This window comes from Vanessa atalanta, chromosome Z (genome assembly GCF_905147765.1).
Source record: "Vanessa atalanta chromosome Z, ilVanAtal1.2, whole genome shotgun sequence".
NCBI lineage: Eukaryota > Metazoa > Arthropoda > Insecta > Lepidoptera > Nymphalidae > Vanessa > Vanessa atalanta.
Window position 1 is genome coordinate 9,868,173 of NC_061902.1, and position 21,311 is coordinate 9,889,483.

Sequence of the window (21,311 nt, forward strand, 5' to 3'; positions counted from 1 at the left end):
TGTTCGAATCCAAAGTTTTAGCGATTCATTCTATTAAACTGAATCTCAGTGGAGTATTGATTTTGCTTCTGCTTTGCTTGACTTCGATTATACGCGCGAAATATATTAGATGAATGATTTAACTTTAATAATTTTTTGCATTTGCGAAAAATCAATTGCCATTGCGATAAAAGAAAAAAATAATTCAAATAGGTATTCAAAGATAACTTTATCACTCATTATATTGATATTGCCATTGATTTGATGAGAGTCGACTTATGAATAGCATCACGAAAACAGACAGGCCTTCAAGACAAGAGAGGGAGAGGAAGCCGTAGCCGAGCAATGTAACATTCACCGGCTGTTACTTTACTTTAAGCAGACAGGCTACTCAAATACTTGCATTTTCAATTATATATACATCAAAAACCAATTTTTGAGATATTTTAGAAAATCAACTAACAACAAAACTAGAAGATAGTTTGCATGAAACAACTGGATAAAATTTTAACTCCTCTATTTTATTATACCTGCATTTTATTCCTTAGTGTTTTTACAGAGAAACACACATACTAGCCATAATACGAACGAAGCAAATCTTAAATAGTAATTATTTAAGATTTGCTTCGTTCGTATTATGGCTAGTAGTTTATTTTACAAAAAAAATTTGGAAAAAACTGAAAATAAATCTAAATAGATATGAGCAGATATCTCGAAAACTACAATAAAAAAGCGGGAGATACAGGGGGGTCCAATCGATAGATATTAGTGTCCCCAAACCACAGGCCTCCGCTGGTACAGGTTTCCTGGGACACTCTGTATATCAAATGTTACTCATGCGTTTTGTTAAAATAACTTTCCTAGTTTTATTTTATTGTTGCAAACATGAAATTTGATAGCACATTTATGATGTCTTCAGCGACTATAATGGACCACCTAACGTTGAGCCAGTGATGGCAATCAGGTAGCAATAGATGGCGCTAATTGAAAATGTCACTTTCCTGAATCGCGCTGTCTAGATATTCGCTGCTGGGTATAATATATAGTGTGGAATAATAACACCCTCAGGACAAACGTTACCCTCGAGCCCAGCGCTCAACTTAGGTATAGTAACTTAAGGCCAACAGCACTACATCAATCACGTGACGCTTTAGAAGCCCTTAGAGTCAACATCATTACATATTTCGAACAAATCTGCTACCTATTACCTAATTCAAATTCAATAACATAGATTGAAAACATTATCCGAGTTTCATTCGCATAAGTATGTAATACAGCACGCCATGCCGTTAGAAAAATTACAAAGCAATATTAAGATAAGAGCTTAAATATTTTTTCAATAATTCGCAAATTAATTGTTTATGATTGTGGTTAAAGACGCACTATTGAATTGTCTTAGATCAATTAAATTGTCTAGTGCAGCGATTACTTAGATATCAGTTCAATTAAATGAAACAACATTTGTTACATTTTATTTAGTTTTTTAATTTTTTTTGTCCTTAAATTAACTACCGAAGGGCATACCATACCTACCGATTACAATACTAGGTTAGTTAGTAACTTACGGCGAGAGTTAATGGTGGTTGTTTTGTTAAATATTTGGCTATATTTAACAAACCAACATTAAATGAACCTTACAATATTTAATGGTTTAATTGCAACATACGTTGCATTTAATAGTAGCGAAGAAATCGAGGGCATACCTTCGCTATTGCTTACATTACTACGCGCAGGGAAATCCTTAGTAATACCGCATACATTAGTAACATGCAGTAATAGCTTGGGGCCAACTAACATTAAGTTAACCTTAATTACAATATCTATGTTTGATGTTTAGTGGCTTAAATGTGTCGATTTCAAACATTTCTTGATAACTTGTACGTATAATACTAGAGTCAAGGTCTGGGAATCGTCAAGTGAATACGTCCCCGCCCTGAACTATATATAATAGTAACTTACAGTAGTAATAACCGGTTGTTTTGTTAGATACATGAACATATTTAACAAAGCAACATTAAATTTATCTTAATTACAATACGGGCGATCTAAGTCGGCCGGTCAGAAATTAGTTGATTATTATATTTTAAAGGTTATATAGTAGAGAGGCTAACTTCAGACCAGTCTCTTTAGATGGCGCGTATTATACTAGTTTAAAAGTCTCTGAAGCTTCAAGTGAAACTTCCAACGCGCACAGAACCGCCCGTCAGGAGCTGAAGAATCAAGCACCGAGGACCTAGAAAGACAAAAAGTAATCCATTATTACACGATGGTTCAATTTTATACACTGAAATATTTATCTTCATTATAAATAGAAATATAAGTAATAAAATACCTTCTAAAATGTCACAAGTAGGCATTTGTTAGGTACTTGTGGCGCGTTCTCCATCGAGCTCTACAGCTGCTCAGTTATATACTCCCTCCCCCTCCTTAATTCATCTTAAAGGAGGGGGAGGAGTAGCCCTGCAATATAAAATAATTAAATATATACATATTTTTTATGAACCCTCGACTTAAAATGTGGTCTTAGTTCGACTAAAATTATTTTTATTGATCAAATATTATCGAGACTAACTTCAGCCAGCCTTTTCAGATTGCGCGTAATGCACTAAGTTCAAAGTCTCTGAATGGAGAACATTCAACGCGCACGGCACCATCCGGTGCTGAAGAAGCAGCATCGAGGTCCTAAAATGAAAAAATATCTACTAAAATGCCTTTATAAATTATAATAATAGTATTATAGCAATTTACAAAAAGTCACGAGATAATTTTTTTTCAATAATTTGTTCATTAAAATAATGAAAAAATTTAAATACTTCATACCGTTGTACGCAATAACCGTTGTTCGTTCACCAGATACCACCGCGTCCAACAGATGCGCACCTTGCACCCCTCCCCCTCCTCACATGACTGAAGGAGGGGGAGGGTAAAACTGAAATCAAAAATAATTTTAAAAATACTGATAAATATAAACCTAGTAACATGTAATACTAAACATATTTAACAACTTATTCCAATTTTGGCAAATTTTGGCACGAGGGAATTGGAATGCGCGCCCTTGAGTGTTACACAAATATTTACACGATACTAAATTTTTTATTCTTTACATAATGACTAATATGATTTTATATGATTTCTATTGTCGATCTAGGTAAGGAAATATTAACATATTTCTTAAAGCGCCAATATCAGGCGGTAATGACCACATACCATCAGATTTCCCATTTGACTCTACATTTTTACATATTTTATATAAAAAAGTATATTTATGTATGTCAATGAATGTAACAAGTTCGATCACTTATAAAGCGTCATATTAATGAACACAAAGCGGAAACTAACGAATACAAAATAAATTACATGAAATATATTTTTGACAAAAAATGTACAATAAAGATATTCAATGAAAAATGACACTTACAGTTTTTAAAAGGACTGCTACTGAAGTAATTACCTTTTTCACTTACTTAATTAATTAAACGAAAAACTATTAATTAAAGATTTAGTTACTTTTCAAAATAAATGCCTATTAACTGTGTAATATTGAAAAATAATATATCAAATATACGTATTAATAGGCTCGAATCAAGTACAAGAGTGCCTGGATTCCCGGAGTCTGGATTTAGTTAGAGGCTGGCTTGCGCGTGCGTAACTTTATTACAATCAATACATTCAAGCAAAGCAGCGTCCAGAAACTACGAAGGTAAAACTAAAATGACGCCAGGTCCGAATCTATACAAAATAACTGACCGAAAAAGAAAAGAGCTGAAATTATGCAATTTTCTTTTGAATATAATACATTAATAATATTTTTATTATAAAAACAAAAATAAAAACGTTTTCTTGCCAAAAAGTACAATTAAATTTTAAGCCTTTTTTATTTCCTTTTTTATATTTTTTTTGAACGCTATCAGTAATTTTGGTGACGTCATATTGAAACATAAATATATATATAATAGTACATATGATCGTACATAAACAACAGTTGTGTATGTACGACTGGCACTCATTCAACTTTAACAGCTATAAATATTTGGTGTTTTTTGGGAAAATAATGAATTATAATTGCTATCGTTGGTGTGTAATGTACAAATACTAGCAATAAAACTCCAGAAAAGTTCTTTATCAAAGTGCCAGACGATATTGAAATGACAGTTTTGCCTATCTGACGCCACATCATGGCGGCTCGTGTTTTGGGTCTCGTACAGACTATAAATTACGACTTTTAATTTTAATATAATAAAATAATAATGCGCTTTTTTGACGCAAAATTAAAATATTTAAGTATATACCTACATATATTTTAATTTTGATCAAAATTCATAATTTCTTTTCACGGTCGAATTTCAATATAATAATTACATATATAAATATATTATATAGTATTGTAGTAATATTTAACTTCCTTGTTTTATATTATTTTTATAACAAATGTCATATGACACTATTAATAACTATGTGCTTTTATTATGTAGGATAAAACCATCTATACGAGGTGTTATCTTATTACCAGTGGCGTAGCTATCGTAGGGCCAGGTGGTGCAGTGCACCAGGGGAGCTCTGGGGGCCCTCTAACCTAAGCTACGAAAAGAGCTTTGAATAGAGATGAAGTATGGATTTAATTTACTAACGATATGTTCAACTCACTGTATCCTGTATCCTATTCTTATTACTATCTATAATTTTGAATGCCAATATACGTTAAAGAGGGGGCCCGATTCTTTTTCTATGCACCGGGGCCCTAACCCACCTAGCTACGACACTGCTTATTACAAGTATAAATCATTTGTCTGTATCTTACTACAGATTATTTAGGATTTCCTTTCATTAATTATACCTACTTAATACTCACTTATAAATATTTTTGTGTTTTTTAAGTCACTTATTAACATTTGATATATATTCTCTTTTCGAAAATCTGTGTAAACGGCAAAACTACTAAGTTAACCAGTATACTAGTAGAACAAATCTTGGTAATTGATTCTGACGTATTACAGGCTCGTCTGGGTAGTTACCAACCACTCATCAAATATTCTACTACGCAACAACAATATTTAGTACTGTTGTGTTTCCATTCAAAGGTTGAATAAGTCAGTTTAATACAGGTACAAAGGAGATTTAAATCTTAGATTTTTGGATAACAACTGACATACCCCATTTTTCTGAAGTAAGTGTTCCTTTAAACACAAAAATAGCTCTGCGCTTTATAATTAAACCTTATTTCCAAAAGGGCGGGAAGTGAGGAAAAACAAAGTCAGAAATACACCTTTATTTAAAAGAATAAACTTAAACGATTTATAACACATCAAAGACAGTAAGTATTACAATGGATAGCTTAGCAAATACATATATCTACTGTAGATATTTTATATAGAACAAATGTAACATGTCGCCAACTCAAAAACTTATATCTGGTATGTGTTTAGATGAATGTTTACAACAATTTAAAACGATGTATTTCAATATGTAATGTAAATCCTTCCACAAAATGATTCTCGAATACTAGAACTACTATAAGTTATGCACCTTATAACATATTGATTATATATCTATTTCATCATCTCCGTGAGCTTCCCTGACAATACATGGGTCATACCCAACCGCGCACGTCGAACGATCTGACGGACCGTAGATATAACTATAAGTTGGATTATTATATTTAAATAACAGCCTACGGAACAAACTACAAGCCGCTATTAATACAACAACACGAGCATTAATATCGAAGAACGAGAATAATAAAGAACAGATTAATTGGATTAGATAAAGAACTTAAAGAAGAAGACAGAGATATACCGCTCTTAAAAGAGCTGATGAGGTGAAGGAGGAAAAAAAAGTTGCGAAAAGGAAATAAGAAAAATGCTCTCCTTATACTCTATTGCATAACTATAATGCATCTATTCTCAACTGGTTATTCCCAGGGGGGTTGTTACCCCAGTCGGGCCGAGTGAGCCCTACAACCTTAAATATTCCTATGTTGTACAATGCTTCATAGGACGACAAAGTGATACACCTTAAAATTTAATGTATCTAATTAATTTGCATGCTTTTGTGAATCTTATAATTAACCATACTTAATTAGCTTTATATTATAATAACGTGTACATTGGCATATTGATACAGTTGAGTAAACATATACAAACTACATTAATGTTAACACTAATAGTACATTTCTTTTTTTTTTGAATTTAAATAAATCAAGTTAGACTACGTATAATAGATTACTAAGATGAAATGCGTGTAGTTTATCCTAGCATATTATTTATCAAGTTTGTAATTAAAGACATATTTAATAAATTAATTTATTTGATAAATATTAAATCATTAAGCTTTCCTAACAATAGTTCAATCGATGTACATATGTGTGCGTGTTTACTGCGTAGTCTACCCTGTGGGCCGATATAATATGCGCAAGCGCCGATTATAAATATTTTTCAAAAACAATATGTGTTTTATAGTTGTTATTTACCAAAATCTTTATATCAAAATCACTATAAATATCTATAAAAATTTAAACAGGATTTATAACCTGAATTTCATCTTTACTTAAGTAATTTTAAATTTATCTTTAAATATAAAACATATTTAATAAATATACTATATTATAACAAAATTATACAAATATATAAAAAATATTTAATAATATAAATATATATTAAATTGTCGTTATGTATTACTTATCATGGTTATATAAACATATATCCTATCAACTTAAAATGTAAACGTTAATTTAATAATTTTATCCAAATCTTAATAAATAAACCATATTAACAAACCAGTCAACAGAGTTGAGCAATATACATATTATAATTAATAAGTAAAAGATAAGACATATTATAATTGAATTTCTGTACGTTACCTAAGATTCACGTGAGTAGAGATTCACAGCTTATTCGATAAATATATCCTTATTCAGGTTTCTTTTTGTAAACTTTAATACTCCGTTTATACAGGTATTAGAACCCTGCATTTTTTTTTTAAATTTTTTAGTGCCTATCCTACAAATATGTAATTAGTTTTTTTAGCACGTTCATATTATAATGAAGCATTGTCACAAAACCTTATAGCAAACCGAATATTAAGAAACAAGGAAAATAAAAATCAAACAGCGTCCTCTCTACATCAGAAAGAACACTAATAAGTTTAATAAACTTTGCAAATCAAATATCAAAATAAATAACCAAAACAATGAATTTAACTCATGAAATATAAATAATTTTAAATAACATAGATGTTATGTTATACAAATAATGAAAAAAAAAATTACATTTCTTCATTTATATAATTTTAAGAAAATGAATATACTGTGGGATCTTTATAACCCAAACATAATAGAATTTGAAAATTATGTTTTTTTAAATATAAGTTTACTTAAATTTTAAAACTGAACTTTAAAATACCAATTAAAATTGTATCAACAAATCATACGTAAGCATACGTAGTTTACAAAACAATAAATATATCTTCTGACGTCATATAAAATAACATAACTTTGAATTTGTGTTTGTCTCAGTTTGTCATACTTGATTTGAATAAAATAAATTTACAATTTTGTTAATAGAAATGCGTTAAAAAATCTAATCTAAAAATAATACATTTATGTGATGCATAAAAAATATTAAAATGATCTTAAGCACCGAATATTTAATTTGGTTCATCAAGATAGTCTTCTCCGGCAGGTTCCTTCGGATCGGCATCTTTAAAATTCTTTTGACGGTCTTCATGATCCGGCACAGGCGTCTAGAAAACGAGTACATTATATTCGCATTTTTAAGCGACTTTAAAAAGGTTTAAGGTTATCAGTTCGACATGTATGTATGTAACATTGTTAGAATTGAATTATATTTGAGTATGATGATCAATTTATTCATATTTTTAATTGCGTATAGTAAACATTGACATTTAAGACTGTACCTTTGACGTAACGCTATCCTTGCATGTTTGAGGAGATTGTTCCAGCTTATCCTGCGTAGCTTTGCCGGCTGCGGGAGAGGCGATTATAGATATCACCTGTAGAATATAATTTATGATCAACATTTATGTTTAGAACTAATAATAATATAGATCTGTGGACAGACAATATATCTACCAAACAACAAAAACAAAACGACTAAAAAGGATACATGAAATATTTATTAATTTAACAGAACAAAAAATATTAAATACATTGTTTTATCTCTAAGCAATTTTAATTTTATTAGATTTCTAATTATATGTAAAGAGAAGGTTAACTGTAATCAAACATACTTTATATTCAGTTTGTTCTGCATGATGAAAATGAAATAAATAAATATAAAGAAAACCTACATTTAATTCTGATTCCTCATACAAAGAAAGGAAATAAATGAGACATACCGTGGCGTCTACGGCGGCAAACAGCTTTTTAAGTTTTGATAAGCCTTCGTTTATTTCATCCTGCTGTGGTGGCTCATCGTCCTCTGGGAACACTGCAAATATAGAATTAAGTCATTTTACTTGTTTCATTTATTGTTTATAGATATTCAGAATCGCTAGAACATGCTATGTAAAGATAAACAATGACGCCATATTCTTCTTCTCTTTCAAAAATGTGGAAATTTTTTGAAACACTTTTGTAAAGTACATTAGAAAATCAATTAAAAAATATCTGAATATAAATCAACTTAACCAGGATTTCTCATTATTAGATACCATAGAATATGTATGCATTTGTCCACTATCAATATTCCTTCTTTTTATTTAAGTTAATAATACTGTTAACATATCTTCTAAAGTGACTGATTGGTTTCAGTGATACGGTAACGTGTACATAGTAATTATCGTAACGGAGACTGGTATTTGCTCAGCGCTAGCTAGTATTCTATAATGTGCCGTCTCCTATATCACTAGCCACATTTCTCATCTCTACCGATGGTATGTAGACGATTTCCAAACATTACAAACCCATCTTAGCAAGGTCTCAGACAATATTGTTTAATAAACAGGAATCTAGTTTGCATAATTCAATGAAGAAAATCATACGGCTTTAAGCTGAATTCTACTAAAACAAAGGTTATATGTAGCCAGAGCCTTTTACGGATTTCCCAAAAAAAATACCACCAGTTTATTAATTTGATAAAACAACGAGAATTCTTCGCATTTGGCTTTGATGAGGATCATTCTTGGATTCCTCAAATAGATAATAAATATTCTCTGCCATAGGCTAACTAAGAAGGCTGAGTAACTTTCTACCCATTCTAACTAAATTTAAGCTAGCACAATCTCTCTTTTATCCATTATCGACTATGCTGCACTTGTTTTGCGGGCTCGAGGACTCGGAGGAAATTTTATTATCTCCGTTCATTTAAACTGTTCTTCTTTTTATTCCAAGTCTTTAGCCTCTAGCTATAAGACGCGCTCAGTCACTAGGCGGTTTTAAAAGTATGATTAAATATTATTATTGGTCATTTTTATGTTTCTAAGTAACCGTTATCATTGTTAAAATATTGTCGCGTTATTATAATGTTTACATTTATTTTATCATAAATACATATATATGTATACATTTATTTAATGTCATAGTATATATTAAAATTATTGCACCCTTTCCCAAATAGATATTTTACAAACAGCCGTCTGCCCAAAGATTGCCTCGAATTGTTTGGTCATTAGCGATAAGACCACCTGTTACGTATAAATTGGTCTTAGTATTTCTGTGCAAAAAGACTATATAAATAAATTATACTTTTATATACATACATTCCTCATCGAGATCCTTGTCCATGATTTCCTTTTTACCGGAGTTTCCTGAAACAATCATACGATTTTATATTTTAAACTTGATTTCTAATAATAATTTAATTATTATGAGTGACCGTGGTTCGGCGGCGTCTCGGGCAAAATGGCGGTCTGTGTTACGATGACAAATTAATATCAAATAATAAGATAAAAGCTGCAGAATAGTGCGCTTTAAAGATGAAATAATGTTGATCTAATACTTTAGTCGTTAGGAGTTAGATCAGATAAAATGAATTGAATATATATAATTGCTTTACTGTTGATACTAAGTTACAATGGTCCGTCTTTTATGCGCAGTAAGGTGTCGCGCTGCAAAATAGGCCTAGCGAAGAAAAAATTTTAAGATTTGATAACAATTTATTCGTCTAAATATGTGTAGGCGTTTAAAATAATAGTAAAAAAAAACTCGCATACATACGTAAAAATCACCTCTTTTGGATAGTCGAAGCAGTAGTAAAAATAATGACCGTTGTTTCTCAACATTTTTTGCAATATTTAAAAAAAAAATAAAAATAGTAATTTTCATTACGATTAATTATGATGAACATATAACTAATTCAGCTTGTCATGAAATTTTGCCATCATGGAATTTGGACGTTTACCCATTACTTTCATAAAGACAAATTATTTAAGTTATTCAAAGCAGCAATAGTGCTAGTATGGAGATTGTTGGACTACCAAACAAAATTTCGATCCACGGCACAAACTTCTAATTTTTCGAACCTATGTCTTGCCTTCAACCAGCACTGCATGACTTCCCTCTTTCAACAATAACAAGAAACCTGTTCCCAGCAGTGCTAATAATGATTACGTAGGATATTTTAATATCGTTCCATCAAATTAACTTTTTTTCTTTATGTATAATTTTTATATAACAAAGAACTGAATATTTATGATGGTTCAATTTTTAATCCTTTCAAACAGCATACTAATATACATGGTGTAGATGTAAGTTAGTATTTCTTTTCAGAATTGGAATTAGTTTTTTTCTATAAGCATCACGATGTAAGTGTATTGCTTTTATTTATAAAGGAAATACACATCTTGATACTTACATTTTAAATGTATAGATATAAATTTAAACGCCATTCGGTCAAGTACTCAGGAGTTTTTCTTACGCTTTATGTCTTTGTTTAGATTTTATTTCGACAGCGATGAGGAGACATCGAGAAAAACTCATGAGCCGGAAGAAATTCTGACATGTCACAGGTATGTCTCCTGCAGGAGAGTTTCCTGTGGATATTTTTTTTTTTTAATAATTATGACATATATATTATTTTTATTTTCATTTTACCTTGTAATAAAAATAAATTAAAAATAATATTTATGTATATAATATTTATTAATAGAAATGTCTACTTACGATTATTTAAGCGACTGCTTAATTAATTATCATTCACATTATAATTTAAAAACAAATTAAACTATAATTTCATTAGAATCGAGCACTTATTTATACAAATAATACAAAACAAATTCAAAACAAGCACTAGGACGTCTACATTCCCGGCCTCGGGGTAAGCTAGAAACAGATAGGTTTGCGCGTGCTTATATTTATTTCAATCAATACAGTGCAATATGAAAACATCAACAAACTACGACGTTCAAACACCCGATTGGCGCGAGATTCAAAACAGATAAGATATTTGTTGCAGGTAATTAAATTAACATAAATAAGATAAATACTAGTTCCATTATCAACATTTTTTTGTATATCTGCAACGAAATAAAAATAGTGTTAGCGAGATTTAATCGAAACGATTTAAGTAGAGTAAAATAGCTCCGTCGGATAGTGACAATGAATGTAGCTGATTTGAATAGAAGAACGGCTAATGAATTATGCAAAAGGTTTCAAATGACACGAATATAATAATAGAATGTGGTTCAAATAAATTAGTACATATTGTTTTGTAATGAACTTTAACTAAATATGGGTATTGTTTATTTATTTTCTTTCAGAATACAACAGCACGTTCACCGAATTTATGAATATGTAAATACTGATATAAAAATAGAAACCATATTTACATGAAACATAACAAAAAAAATGCAACAAGTCAAATAAGGTCATTGACCTCTTACTTATTGAACTATGTGGATCCAGAGTTTTTTATTCAAGATGCAGCGATTAAGCAACAATAACTCGTACGATAGATATTACTGATGAAGTTTAGACAAAAGTATTTTATGACTTGAAGTTGTCCATGAAGAGGTTTCTTTTTGAATATTCTAAATTATTGTTTTAAACCTAGATATCATCAGGTTGTTCTGTAGAACCCGGGTTCCACTATATTTTAACATTAAACAGACCAATATATTTATAAATTATGTTGAAACATTTTATATATATTATCCTTACTATTCCTTATGTGGATTATAAATCTAGCTTTACTTTAGGATAGTTTTCCTCGGTGAGTTTCAAATATCTTCTTGTGGAATAGCTGATACATGTAATGAGATACACATTTATCTTTTTAGACAAGAGTAATTAAAGGAGGATCGTTTTTATTTATTAATCGAAAAAAAAAAATGTACACTCGTAAGATTTTTATTTATTAATTTTTAGTCATCATGAGTAGTTTTTCAGAAATGTCTACTAACACCTCATAACTTTGGCTGGACTCTGAAATTAAGAAACTTACAAATATTTACAATTTACATTGCTTAATACATAAAACGGGAGGTAATTTTATAATTTCTGTACCAGGGGTGGACGAGGCGCTTTATCGATTTATTTAGGTGAAGGCCATCCCCTTCTCCTGAGATATTACCGAAACATAACTCACAATTCCAACGTGAAAAAGATAAAACATATTTTATCTCAACAATTTTCATATTTGATGAATCATAGTTGACAAACACTCTTTACACCTAAATTTAAATACTTAAACGAAAATGAAAAATATAGGCGTTGGAGTTTTAGTGATGTAAGATTGCCGTAATAACTTTATCGATATAAATGTAATATTACGTGATGGTATTATTTTAATTGAACTTGATTTTTATTAAAAACCTTTCTGTTTACAATTTCATCATACTAAGGTACCATAAATTAAATAATTAATCTGAAATTTTAAAATAGTTTTTTACCGTACACTTACGTACGTAACGTACACTGCTAGTTCGAGTATACAATTATTAAAATTTGGAAAGCCATGCGTTTTTTTTAATATTACACGTTCGAAATATTCAAACCAACCCTATTTAATATAAATATATACTTATTAATAAATAGTTTATAAAATAGCAAAGTTTTTTTTTTATAATTTAGCTTTCTATTCATTGCTCGATACAAGAATTGCTGTCTCTATGCAGTCGAGTAAGAGTTATAACAAGATTGTGATTGTTCCTTGTTAATCCTTCTCATCCCTTATTATTTTTTGCTATTGTTATAATTTTACAAAAACAATAAATACATAAAACTTAATTCCTAACAACCTGGTAAAGACTTTTGCATACTATGGTCTGCGAAAGTACTCAACATGTATTATGTTACATGTAGAGTACACGTTTTTTGCATTGTAAAAAGAATAACTACTGATTTGCTTGCCGGTTCTCCTCAGTAGAATCTACATTACGATCCGGAATTAGTTTTATATTAAAATTCATAATTTAAAGTATATTTACTTTATGAAACCAACACCGACTGGAATAAATTCTGGAAGTATCATAAATTAATCAGATCATATAATTAAAATGGCTCAGAATTATTGTTGTACGAAACAGATATCTATAGATGTGTTAGTGCAAGCTATAGAATTTTTGTGAAGGGGTGTTTATTCGATGTAACAATCGCATTCATTTTCTTTTTATAATATCATAGCTGCTCCGCGTGGTGGCAACCGCGTTGAACATTCTTGTTCTGCGTCCTTGGACGTAGTATGATGTTATCATGTTATATAATAACATCATACTCAAGATTTGGTCTATCCAATGTTAAAATATTTTTCAAATCCGAATTGTAGTTCTTGAGATAAGCGCCGGCAAATAAAAAATAACTTTTTATATTAATTATATTAGATATGTGAAGACAAAGATCATATCATTAGTAAGCTTAGCTTAGTTTAGCACACGTTGGTAAACTCGCAACACGACAAGAGCAACGCATTGGTTGGCTGGTACACCAAACTAATTTAGTCTTTCATTTTCTTTCTAGAGTAATCAGCTTTCCTTATCGGAGCGTATCTGACCCAAATATAGATTTACAGGAAACCTAAAGGTTATTAACCTGACCAGTTATAAAACATATTATAATATGTTTTTTATTTTGAATCTTTAAATCTGAAATATAATATATCAATAGTAAGTTAGATTATATAAGTTAAATAAAACTACATAAATATTATATAACATTTAAGTTTATTATCTTCGCTTTTTTGCAAACATTACGTTAGAAAAAATGTATATAACTGTAAATCAATTTATACATATAAAAATTCGGCTTCCGTGTGTTCTCGCTTGGATTACTGGAAAAGTGGTCGATCGATTGACCTGAGATTTTACATTTCAATTCGAGCGTATTCTTACAGTAAAGTAAAACCCGTCACCGTTTTTCACTAACGCACATAACTTATTGATATTAATTAAGTCATATCTGATAAACTACTACAATTAATGATGCGTTATTTGAACTTGAGACCAAGAATACTATACACAGAGGCGGGCTTACACATTTTTTAACTTTTTATTCTCGTATGGACGAATTTTTATACTTTTCAATTAAATATATTCAAACTCAAATTATACTGTCGAAATATTAACAAAAGCTATTCAGCACATTTAATATGTTTGCTATTTTTAAAATGTAAGGGATGTAGTAAAAACGTCGGAAATATGCAGTAACCCGGGGGCTAATTCTAATCCGATTCTCTTTCCGTGCCTACTCATATACATACATATTTGGACGTATAATTATCATTAATTTACCTTTCAATCAGTCACTGTTTACATATTTTTGCAAATATAACATTCACATTTATATGGTTACATCTGGTGTACTAATGACTTGTTAATATAAACCTATCCCTCTTTTAATTATATACCCAACTTTTTTCATCTCATCTCATTCTCAACTCCGCTGCGCGCGACGACCCCAGTTCACACCGACTGGTTTACAATGAATATTTCTTTGTTTGATGCCACAGCGAATCGTCTCTATGGTAGCTGAAATGGTATTTAATATAATATTTTAAAATAATTTCGATTTGGATTCGTGATTTTATCGAATTAGGAACCGTCAACGCTTTTCAAGACAAGCGTAGTTTTAAAGTTTAAATACATTTTGCTTTAAAAACTCTTTCGAATAGTCATGGATCTTTCATATCATAATATATATGACAAAATTTAATACAAAGAGATTGTAGTGATTCGCACCAACCGTTAACTACAGATTGCGACAATATCTCGGGGGACGTTCTTCAAACCTTATCAAATCAAATCAAATCAAAATATACTTTATTCAGGTAGGCTTTTACAAGCACTTTTGAATAGTCATTTATCAAACTATTTAAAGTAAAGCTACCACCGGTTCGGAATGTAGATTCTACCGAGAAGAACCGGCAAGAAAATCAGTAGTTACTCTTTTTCAACGTCTAAAAATATAGTCATGTTAGTTAAATACAATTAATTATATATGTATGTTATGTCTCCTTATTTTATAACGCAATTTAATGAATATATCACGTTGGTCTATGATCGAGGCGGTAACTACAGCTGATTATGTGGCAAGAGATTGAACTGTTATTATCAGTAAATCCATTTACTTTGGAAAATTGTGCAGGAACAGCTCTAGCTGCGGTAGTTATACGCTAGCTTTCGGTCAATTAAACACAAAAATACGGATCAAAGTCCAAATTTCAATCATCCATAGCTGAAAATTGGCAGATGCCCAAAGGTCAAGCCTGAGTTATAATAATGAAGTTCAATTACTGATTCTCTTACCTGTTACGTGGATGGAATCCAATGAGTGTTCTAAACTTTCCTTCACGTTACTGTATTACTATAACCGCTCCGCTCAGTAACGCCCTGCAACATTTAGTCGTGATTCTGGTACTATTGACTAATGGAAGACATCTGTATGCTGACATCATCTTAATGTATATATCTATAAAATTAGATAAATATAGTATTACTGAAAACAATTTTTTTTGTACTGCAAATATTTCTTACATATTTCGGAGATAATTCATCAGGCTGGTGAAAATTAGGACTACAAGTAGCATTATAAATGTCATCGAATTTCCTGTTTTGAATTGGTATAAAATAGATCAGACCCATCATCCAAGGAGTAAATCAAGCTGCAGTATGGATAGACTTAGCGAGAAAACTGCAACAATCTACTCTTAAAGTTAAGGCAGTAAATTTCTAATCTATAAAAACAAAAATTGTACTCGTGCAATAATAATAGAAACGATCAACATTTATCAATGAACACATGCATACATTCACCACCACTCCAAAGATCCTGATGATGATTGAAATGATATTTTCAACTCCAGGAAACTACTCAACTAAAATGAAAACAATAAATTTCTAGTTTATAAAATAAATTCATTCTGCAACATAAAATATACTAATTCAATAATAATAAAAATTACCAATAACTAATTACATTTATATATAAGGTTACTTACAATAAAATTATTGTTTCCACTGCAGATAATTATTCCACCAGGTGTACATCACTGTAAATAACCTTATAAACATGCCTACATAACTCGAAAATTGCAAAATAATGCCTTTATGAATAATATTATGTTATCAGTATAAAGTTATTATATTAATTTGTATAAAACATTGAATATTCTAAAATTTTTAATATATGTCAAAATATCTACTAATAAAACACTAAAATACAAAGACCATTATCTATCTGACAGATTTAAATTTGGTGGTTTAACAATGGTTGAAATATGTAATAAAGAAAACAGGTTGATGCAAATTATGACAGTTTGAACGAATTGAAAGCACAGAACACTTACTCGATTGAAAGGTCTATTGAGCACGCTGGGTGACCAACATAAAAATAAAACTCCTGTCCTCTCCTGGAGTTTATTATTTAGAAAATCTCACAAATAGGTAATTTTACAGTGTTACACGTTCTTTAAATTCTATGATTTTTAAATCACGATTACCTGTCAGTCAGTCTTCGAAGTTTGAGGTTTTTAAACTTGGCGATTCTCTTGCTCAGTCTTTAGATTGTATTACATGTAAATTTGGTTTTTAAACTACAACAAATGCCGAAAATATAATAGACATACCACAACACAAGGAAAAAAACAGAAAACTTATTACTCCTGTTATTTGACTGCACAAAGCCTGGGGACCATGTTTACGATTTTAGAACATGATTTAGGTAATCTGTCTCTATTGCTAAATTTAAAAGAACAGTAAGGGGAATAAGTTCATGGTTTATTATAATATACACCCTTTGGGAATTATTAAGCTGTTATTTTCTTTATCGTAGTAAAAATGTAAATACATAATTAGACAAAAAAAAAGACTACGGATTTCTTACGGTGGTTCCTTTCAAGTCAGGGTATCTTCTTTTCATGACCTGTAATATTTATTAATTTCATAAAATAAATTTACTTGCGCTTGAGAGGAATCCATAATGCGAATTTACATAGACAGCTTTGCTTTGTGAAATGTTTATGTTCACTAATAATCATGGCCACTTTGATTATGTACATCATTTGTTTTTTATGTAGACCTTTTCTATCATGATAACAGTACTCTGGTACTGTTATCATGATAGAAAAGGTTTCACTGCAGAGAGTGAAATCTTTTATTTTATAAACTTGTTGGATCCTAAAAGTATTCCGGACGATTGTTTTGAAAACTTGAATCTATCTTTCGTGGTATTGGAATCAACGGAGATTCGGACAAAATAATCTTCTCGAGATTTGGGCATGCCGTAAGAAATTAATATTAATTATTTAATTATTTACGTACGTCGCTTATAACTCAGTCCACTTAAATTGACAAGTGCAACAGTTAGTTTTAAGATTTAAGTGAAATTAAATGAAACAGCATTTGTTACATTTTATTTAGTTTTTTATTTTTTTTTGTCCTTAAATTACCTACCGAAGGGCATACCATACCTACCGATTACAATACTAGGTTAGTTAGTAACTTACGGTGAGAGTAAATGGTGGTTGTTTTGTTAAATATTTGGCTATATTTAACAAACCAACATTAAATGAACCTTACAATATTTAATGGTTTAATTGCAACATACGTTGCATTCAATAGTAGCGAAGAAATCGAGGGCATACCTTCGCTATTGCTTACATTACTACGCGCAGGGAAATCCTTAGTAATACCGCATACATTAGTAACATGCAGTAATAGCTTGGGGCCAACTAACATTAAGTTAACCTTAATTACAATATTTATGTTTGATGTTTAGTGGCTTAAATGTGTCGATTTCAAACATTTCTTGATAACTTGTACGTATAATACTAAAGTCAAGGTCTGGGAATCGTCAAGTGAATACGTCCCCGCCCTGAACTATATATAATAGTAACTTACAGTAGTAATAACCGGTTGTTTTGTTAGATACATGAACATATCTAACAAAGCAACATTAAATTTATCTTAATTACAATACGGGCGATCTAAGTCGGCCGGTCAGAAATTAGTTGATTATTATATTTTAAAGGTTATATAGTAGAGAGGCTAACTTCAGACCAGTCTCTTTAGATGGCGCGTATTATACTGGTTTCTCTGAAGATTCAAGTGAAAACTTCTAATGCTCGCAGAAGTCGCAGAACTGACCGGTGCTGAAGAATCCGGCACCAAATACCTTGAAAGAGAAAAGATAAAACTTTATTAACAAGTTGAATATTTTTTTTTTTGCATTTAATTGAAAGAAATAAACACATTCAGTACCTTTAAAAAAGTTTCAAGTACTTATTGTTGGGTACTTTTTACGACATCTTAGTCGCGTTCTGCAGCTGCTGAGATTTAGACACAACCCCTTTAAGTCAGATGATAATAACACGAGGGGCAGAGGTAAACCTGAAATGCATAATAATTTATAAAAATATCTTTTCTTCCGACATCTGACAACGTAATCCGAGCCCTTATTTGGAGGATCAGAATTTTTTATTTTTGACTAGGTTTTACCGGTTCTGCCGGTTCATTACGAGTTCATGCCTACCCATGCTTCTTCTGAGCGTTTACCGAGGACATTGGGTTATAAATTATTGTTTTAATAAAACACGTAACTTATGTCTACTAAAATTATTTTCATATTTTCTTTCATAGCTTAAAATACCTTTTAAAATCGTCAGGAGCATTCATTGTGCTGCCAACTGCTTCAGTCAGGTAAGAAGAAGTCCTTACCAGACTGAAGGAGGGGTAGGTTAAACCTGGAATCAATAATATTTTTAAAATACTTTAAATTGTACACTAAAAAAACTAAACTAATTATCAAAATTGTCTTTGAACTTTTCCTAAAAACAAATTAACATGAAAATCCTTTGGTTTCTAAATAATGATTTTATGATTATTACATTAAGTTTGACCTCTATTTCTAATTGTCATATTATTATATTTATACCTTATGAAATCGTCAGGAGCATTCATTGTTCTGCCATCTGCTGGTACTGCTACGCAGAACTGCGCAGCTTAACACCCCTCCCCCTCCTTACCTGACTGAAGGAGGGGGAGGGTAAGCCTGAAATTAATAATATTTTTAAAATACTGTTAATTTTATACAAAAAAAAAAAAACTAAACTAACATTAAATTTTTCTTTGAACTTTTCCTAAAAACAAATTAACAAGAAAATCCTTTACTTTCTAAATCATGATTACATGATTATTACAAGTTTGACCACTTTTACTAAGTATCATATTATTATATTTATTTATGAATTATATTTAAATTTTATTTTGACAAAAATACTATTTAAAACATTTCAACAAAAACGTATACTTACGATTTCTTAAAGAACCGCTTTAGACGTTTTTGCAGTTATACACGTTCTAAATAAAAGAGGTGAAAAATTAAGATTTATTACTTTCTAAACTAACATTAAAAAATATAATAAATCCAAATAAACATGTTAATAGTATCGAAACAAGCACAAGAATGACTGGATTCCCGGATTCAGCTAAAAATTGTTAGCTTTGCCCATGCGTAGCTTATTTCAATCGATACATTGAAACAGGAAAGCGTCCAGAAACTACGACGTAAAGGCATGGATACATTTAAAGACGGCTAATTTGTGTTGCATTAAACATTTTTTGTCGTAATCGATAACGAAATTCAAAAAATGTAATAAAAAATATATAGTACATATAAGTTTAAAATACTTATAACTAACTTTATTAGGGTGACTATGTTTTTGAAATTTAATATTTAAAAAATATTAAATATTAATGAATCAAAATATTATGTTAGAAATGAAAAAAATATCAAGCAACGTTGCTGATGATGATGTGGGGTTTCTATTTGATTCACCCGTCATATGTGTTATGTGTTCATTTAAATGATAAACTTATAACATTTCGCTCAAAATAAATGATTATGTAATGGAAATTAATAAGCAAACCACGTGTTTTCATGATTATCCCTTTTTGCCCCAAACCTACCGATCACAAAACCAAGAGAGACGGTTCTATATAAAAAAAACCGATATTATGTGCCTTCCGGAAAACACAGCATTGCTGCGAAGAAGTTTTATACTTACTTTAATCTGTGGTCAATTGTTACTTTAGACAACTTAGCTCACCTGAATATCGCTAGGTGGCGTTAGGTAACCAGCAAGTGCGCGGGAACCGCCGCCATTTCCCTTCATAGCGTTGTATACTTTCACCGAGTGGCCGAAATTGTACAGTGACTCAGTTACAATGAACAATTCATGCATCTTGTGAAATTTTATAAAAAAAATAAATAAAATAACTAACCACTTGGTTTCGAAATCATTACACATTGTGTATTTTCGAACTTTGAGTTGATTTCTTTTCAAATTATGGATCGCACTCCAACTTAACCGCGGAGGTTGGTGATTCGCATGTACCTATTTCGGATGGTGTTTCTATAGAAATAAATCAATGTTACCAGGATAACGATACCTCGAATTAAGCAGTTCAAGCGACGAGGACGAAATTGAGGGTATTCCCGGGAAAAAACATCGGCTGGACTCCCAGGTAACGGTCGATCCGAGAATGGACGCGTTATATGACCAGGTCAGTTTTCTCACAAATTTAATAATGCATCCACAGTGTGGACGCCGCCATATTCCTTCATAGTCTTCACCAGGAATTTTTTTCTGCAATGCTGTTTGTTTTCCTCTCGGCACATAATATCGATTTTATATTTATGTAAAACCTTTATATTGATGTACCTTCCGGCAAATATACAAGATTGCTGTGAAGAAGAGTTTGTTATCAGTTTGTTATACTGGTGAAGTATGTATTGTTTTAGACACAATGCTATGATTGAATTGATAACATCGTATCTCTAGCTATTCCAATTTTTGTGTTAGAGTTAGGACCAATTTCTGGAAATTCATTTTCGAACCCAACAATTCAAAGTGTCTTACGGCTTCCGCAGCCTGAAGATTTAACAA

General features: G+C 30.7%; 1 protein-coding gene and 3 long non-coding RNA genes across 4 annotated transcripts; all 4 read right to left on the reverse strand.

Moving 5' to 3' along the window:
• Positions 1-1,465: 1,465 nt before the first annotated feature.
• Positions 1,466-3,545, reverse strand: LOC125076280. Its single transcript, XR_007120298.1, has 5 exons — positions 3,398-3,545; positions 2,800-2,908; positions 2,552-2,661; positions 2,312-2,439; positions 1,466-2,212 (listed from the first exon to the last, which is right to left on the reverse strand). It is a non-coding gene; the product is annotated as an uncharacterized LOC125076280 (long non-coding RNA).
• Positions 3,546-7,606: 4,061 nt separating this feature from the next.
• LOC125076279 lies at positions 7,607-11,143 on the reverse strand. The gene is made up of 5 exons (XM_047688383.1): positions 11,096-11,143; positions 9,694-9,741; positions 8,332-8,423; positions 7,891-7,986; positions 7,607-7,716 (listed from the first exon to the last, which is right to left on the reverse strand). Exons 2-5 carry the CDS (start codon positions 9,716-9,718, stop codon positions 7,621-7,623), a joined length of 309 nt encoding a protein of 102 aa, XP_047544339.1. The 5' UTR covers positions 9,719-9,741; positions 11,096-11,143; the 3' UTR covers positions 7,607-7,620.
• A 2,964-nt stretch (positions 11,144-14,107) lies between these two features.
• LOC125076291 lies at positions 14,108-16,454 on the reverse strand. Its single transcript, XR_007120310.1, has 3 exons — positions 16,365-16,454; positions 15,673-15,756; positions 14,108-14,895 (listed from the first exon to the last, which is right to left on the reverse strand). It is a non-coding gene; the product is annotated as an uncharacterized LOC125076291 (long non-coding RNA).
• Positions 16,455-17,789: 1,335 nt separating this feature from the next.
• On the reverse strand, positions 17,790-19,866 carry LOC125076283. Its single transcript, XR_007120301.1, has 5 exons — positions 19,677-19,866; positions 19,298-19,414; positions 19,013-19,106; positions 18,625-18,753; positions 17,790-18,538 (listed from the first exon to the last, which is right to left on the reverse strand). It is a non-coding gene; the product is annotated as an uncharacterized LOC125076283 (long non-coding RNA).
• Positions 19,867-21,311: the final 1,445 nt, after the last annotated feature.

Excerpts from the sequence above, each read along its gene's own strand:
- LOC125076279 (XM_047688383.1), bottom strand. The coding sequence starts at position 9,718 with ATGGACAAGGATCTCGATGAGGAAT. Across the intron at positions 7,987-8,331 it reads TTGCCGCCGTAGACGCCACG|GTGATATCTATAATCGCCTC; the intron begins GTATGTCTCATT and ends TATATTCTACAG. Across the intron at positions 7,717-7,890 it reads AGGATAGCGTTACGTCAAAG|ACGCCTGTGCCGGATCATGA; the intron begins GTACAGTCTTAA and ends CTCGTTTTCTAG.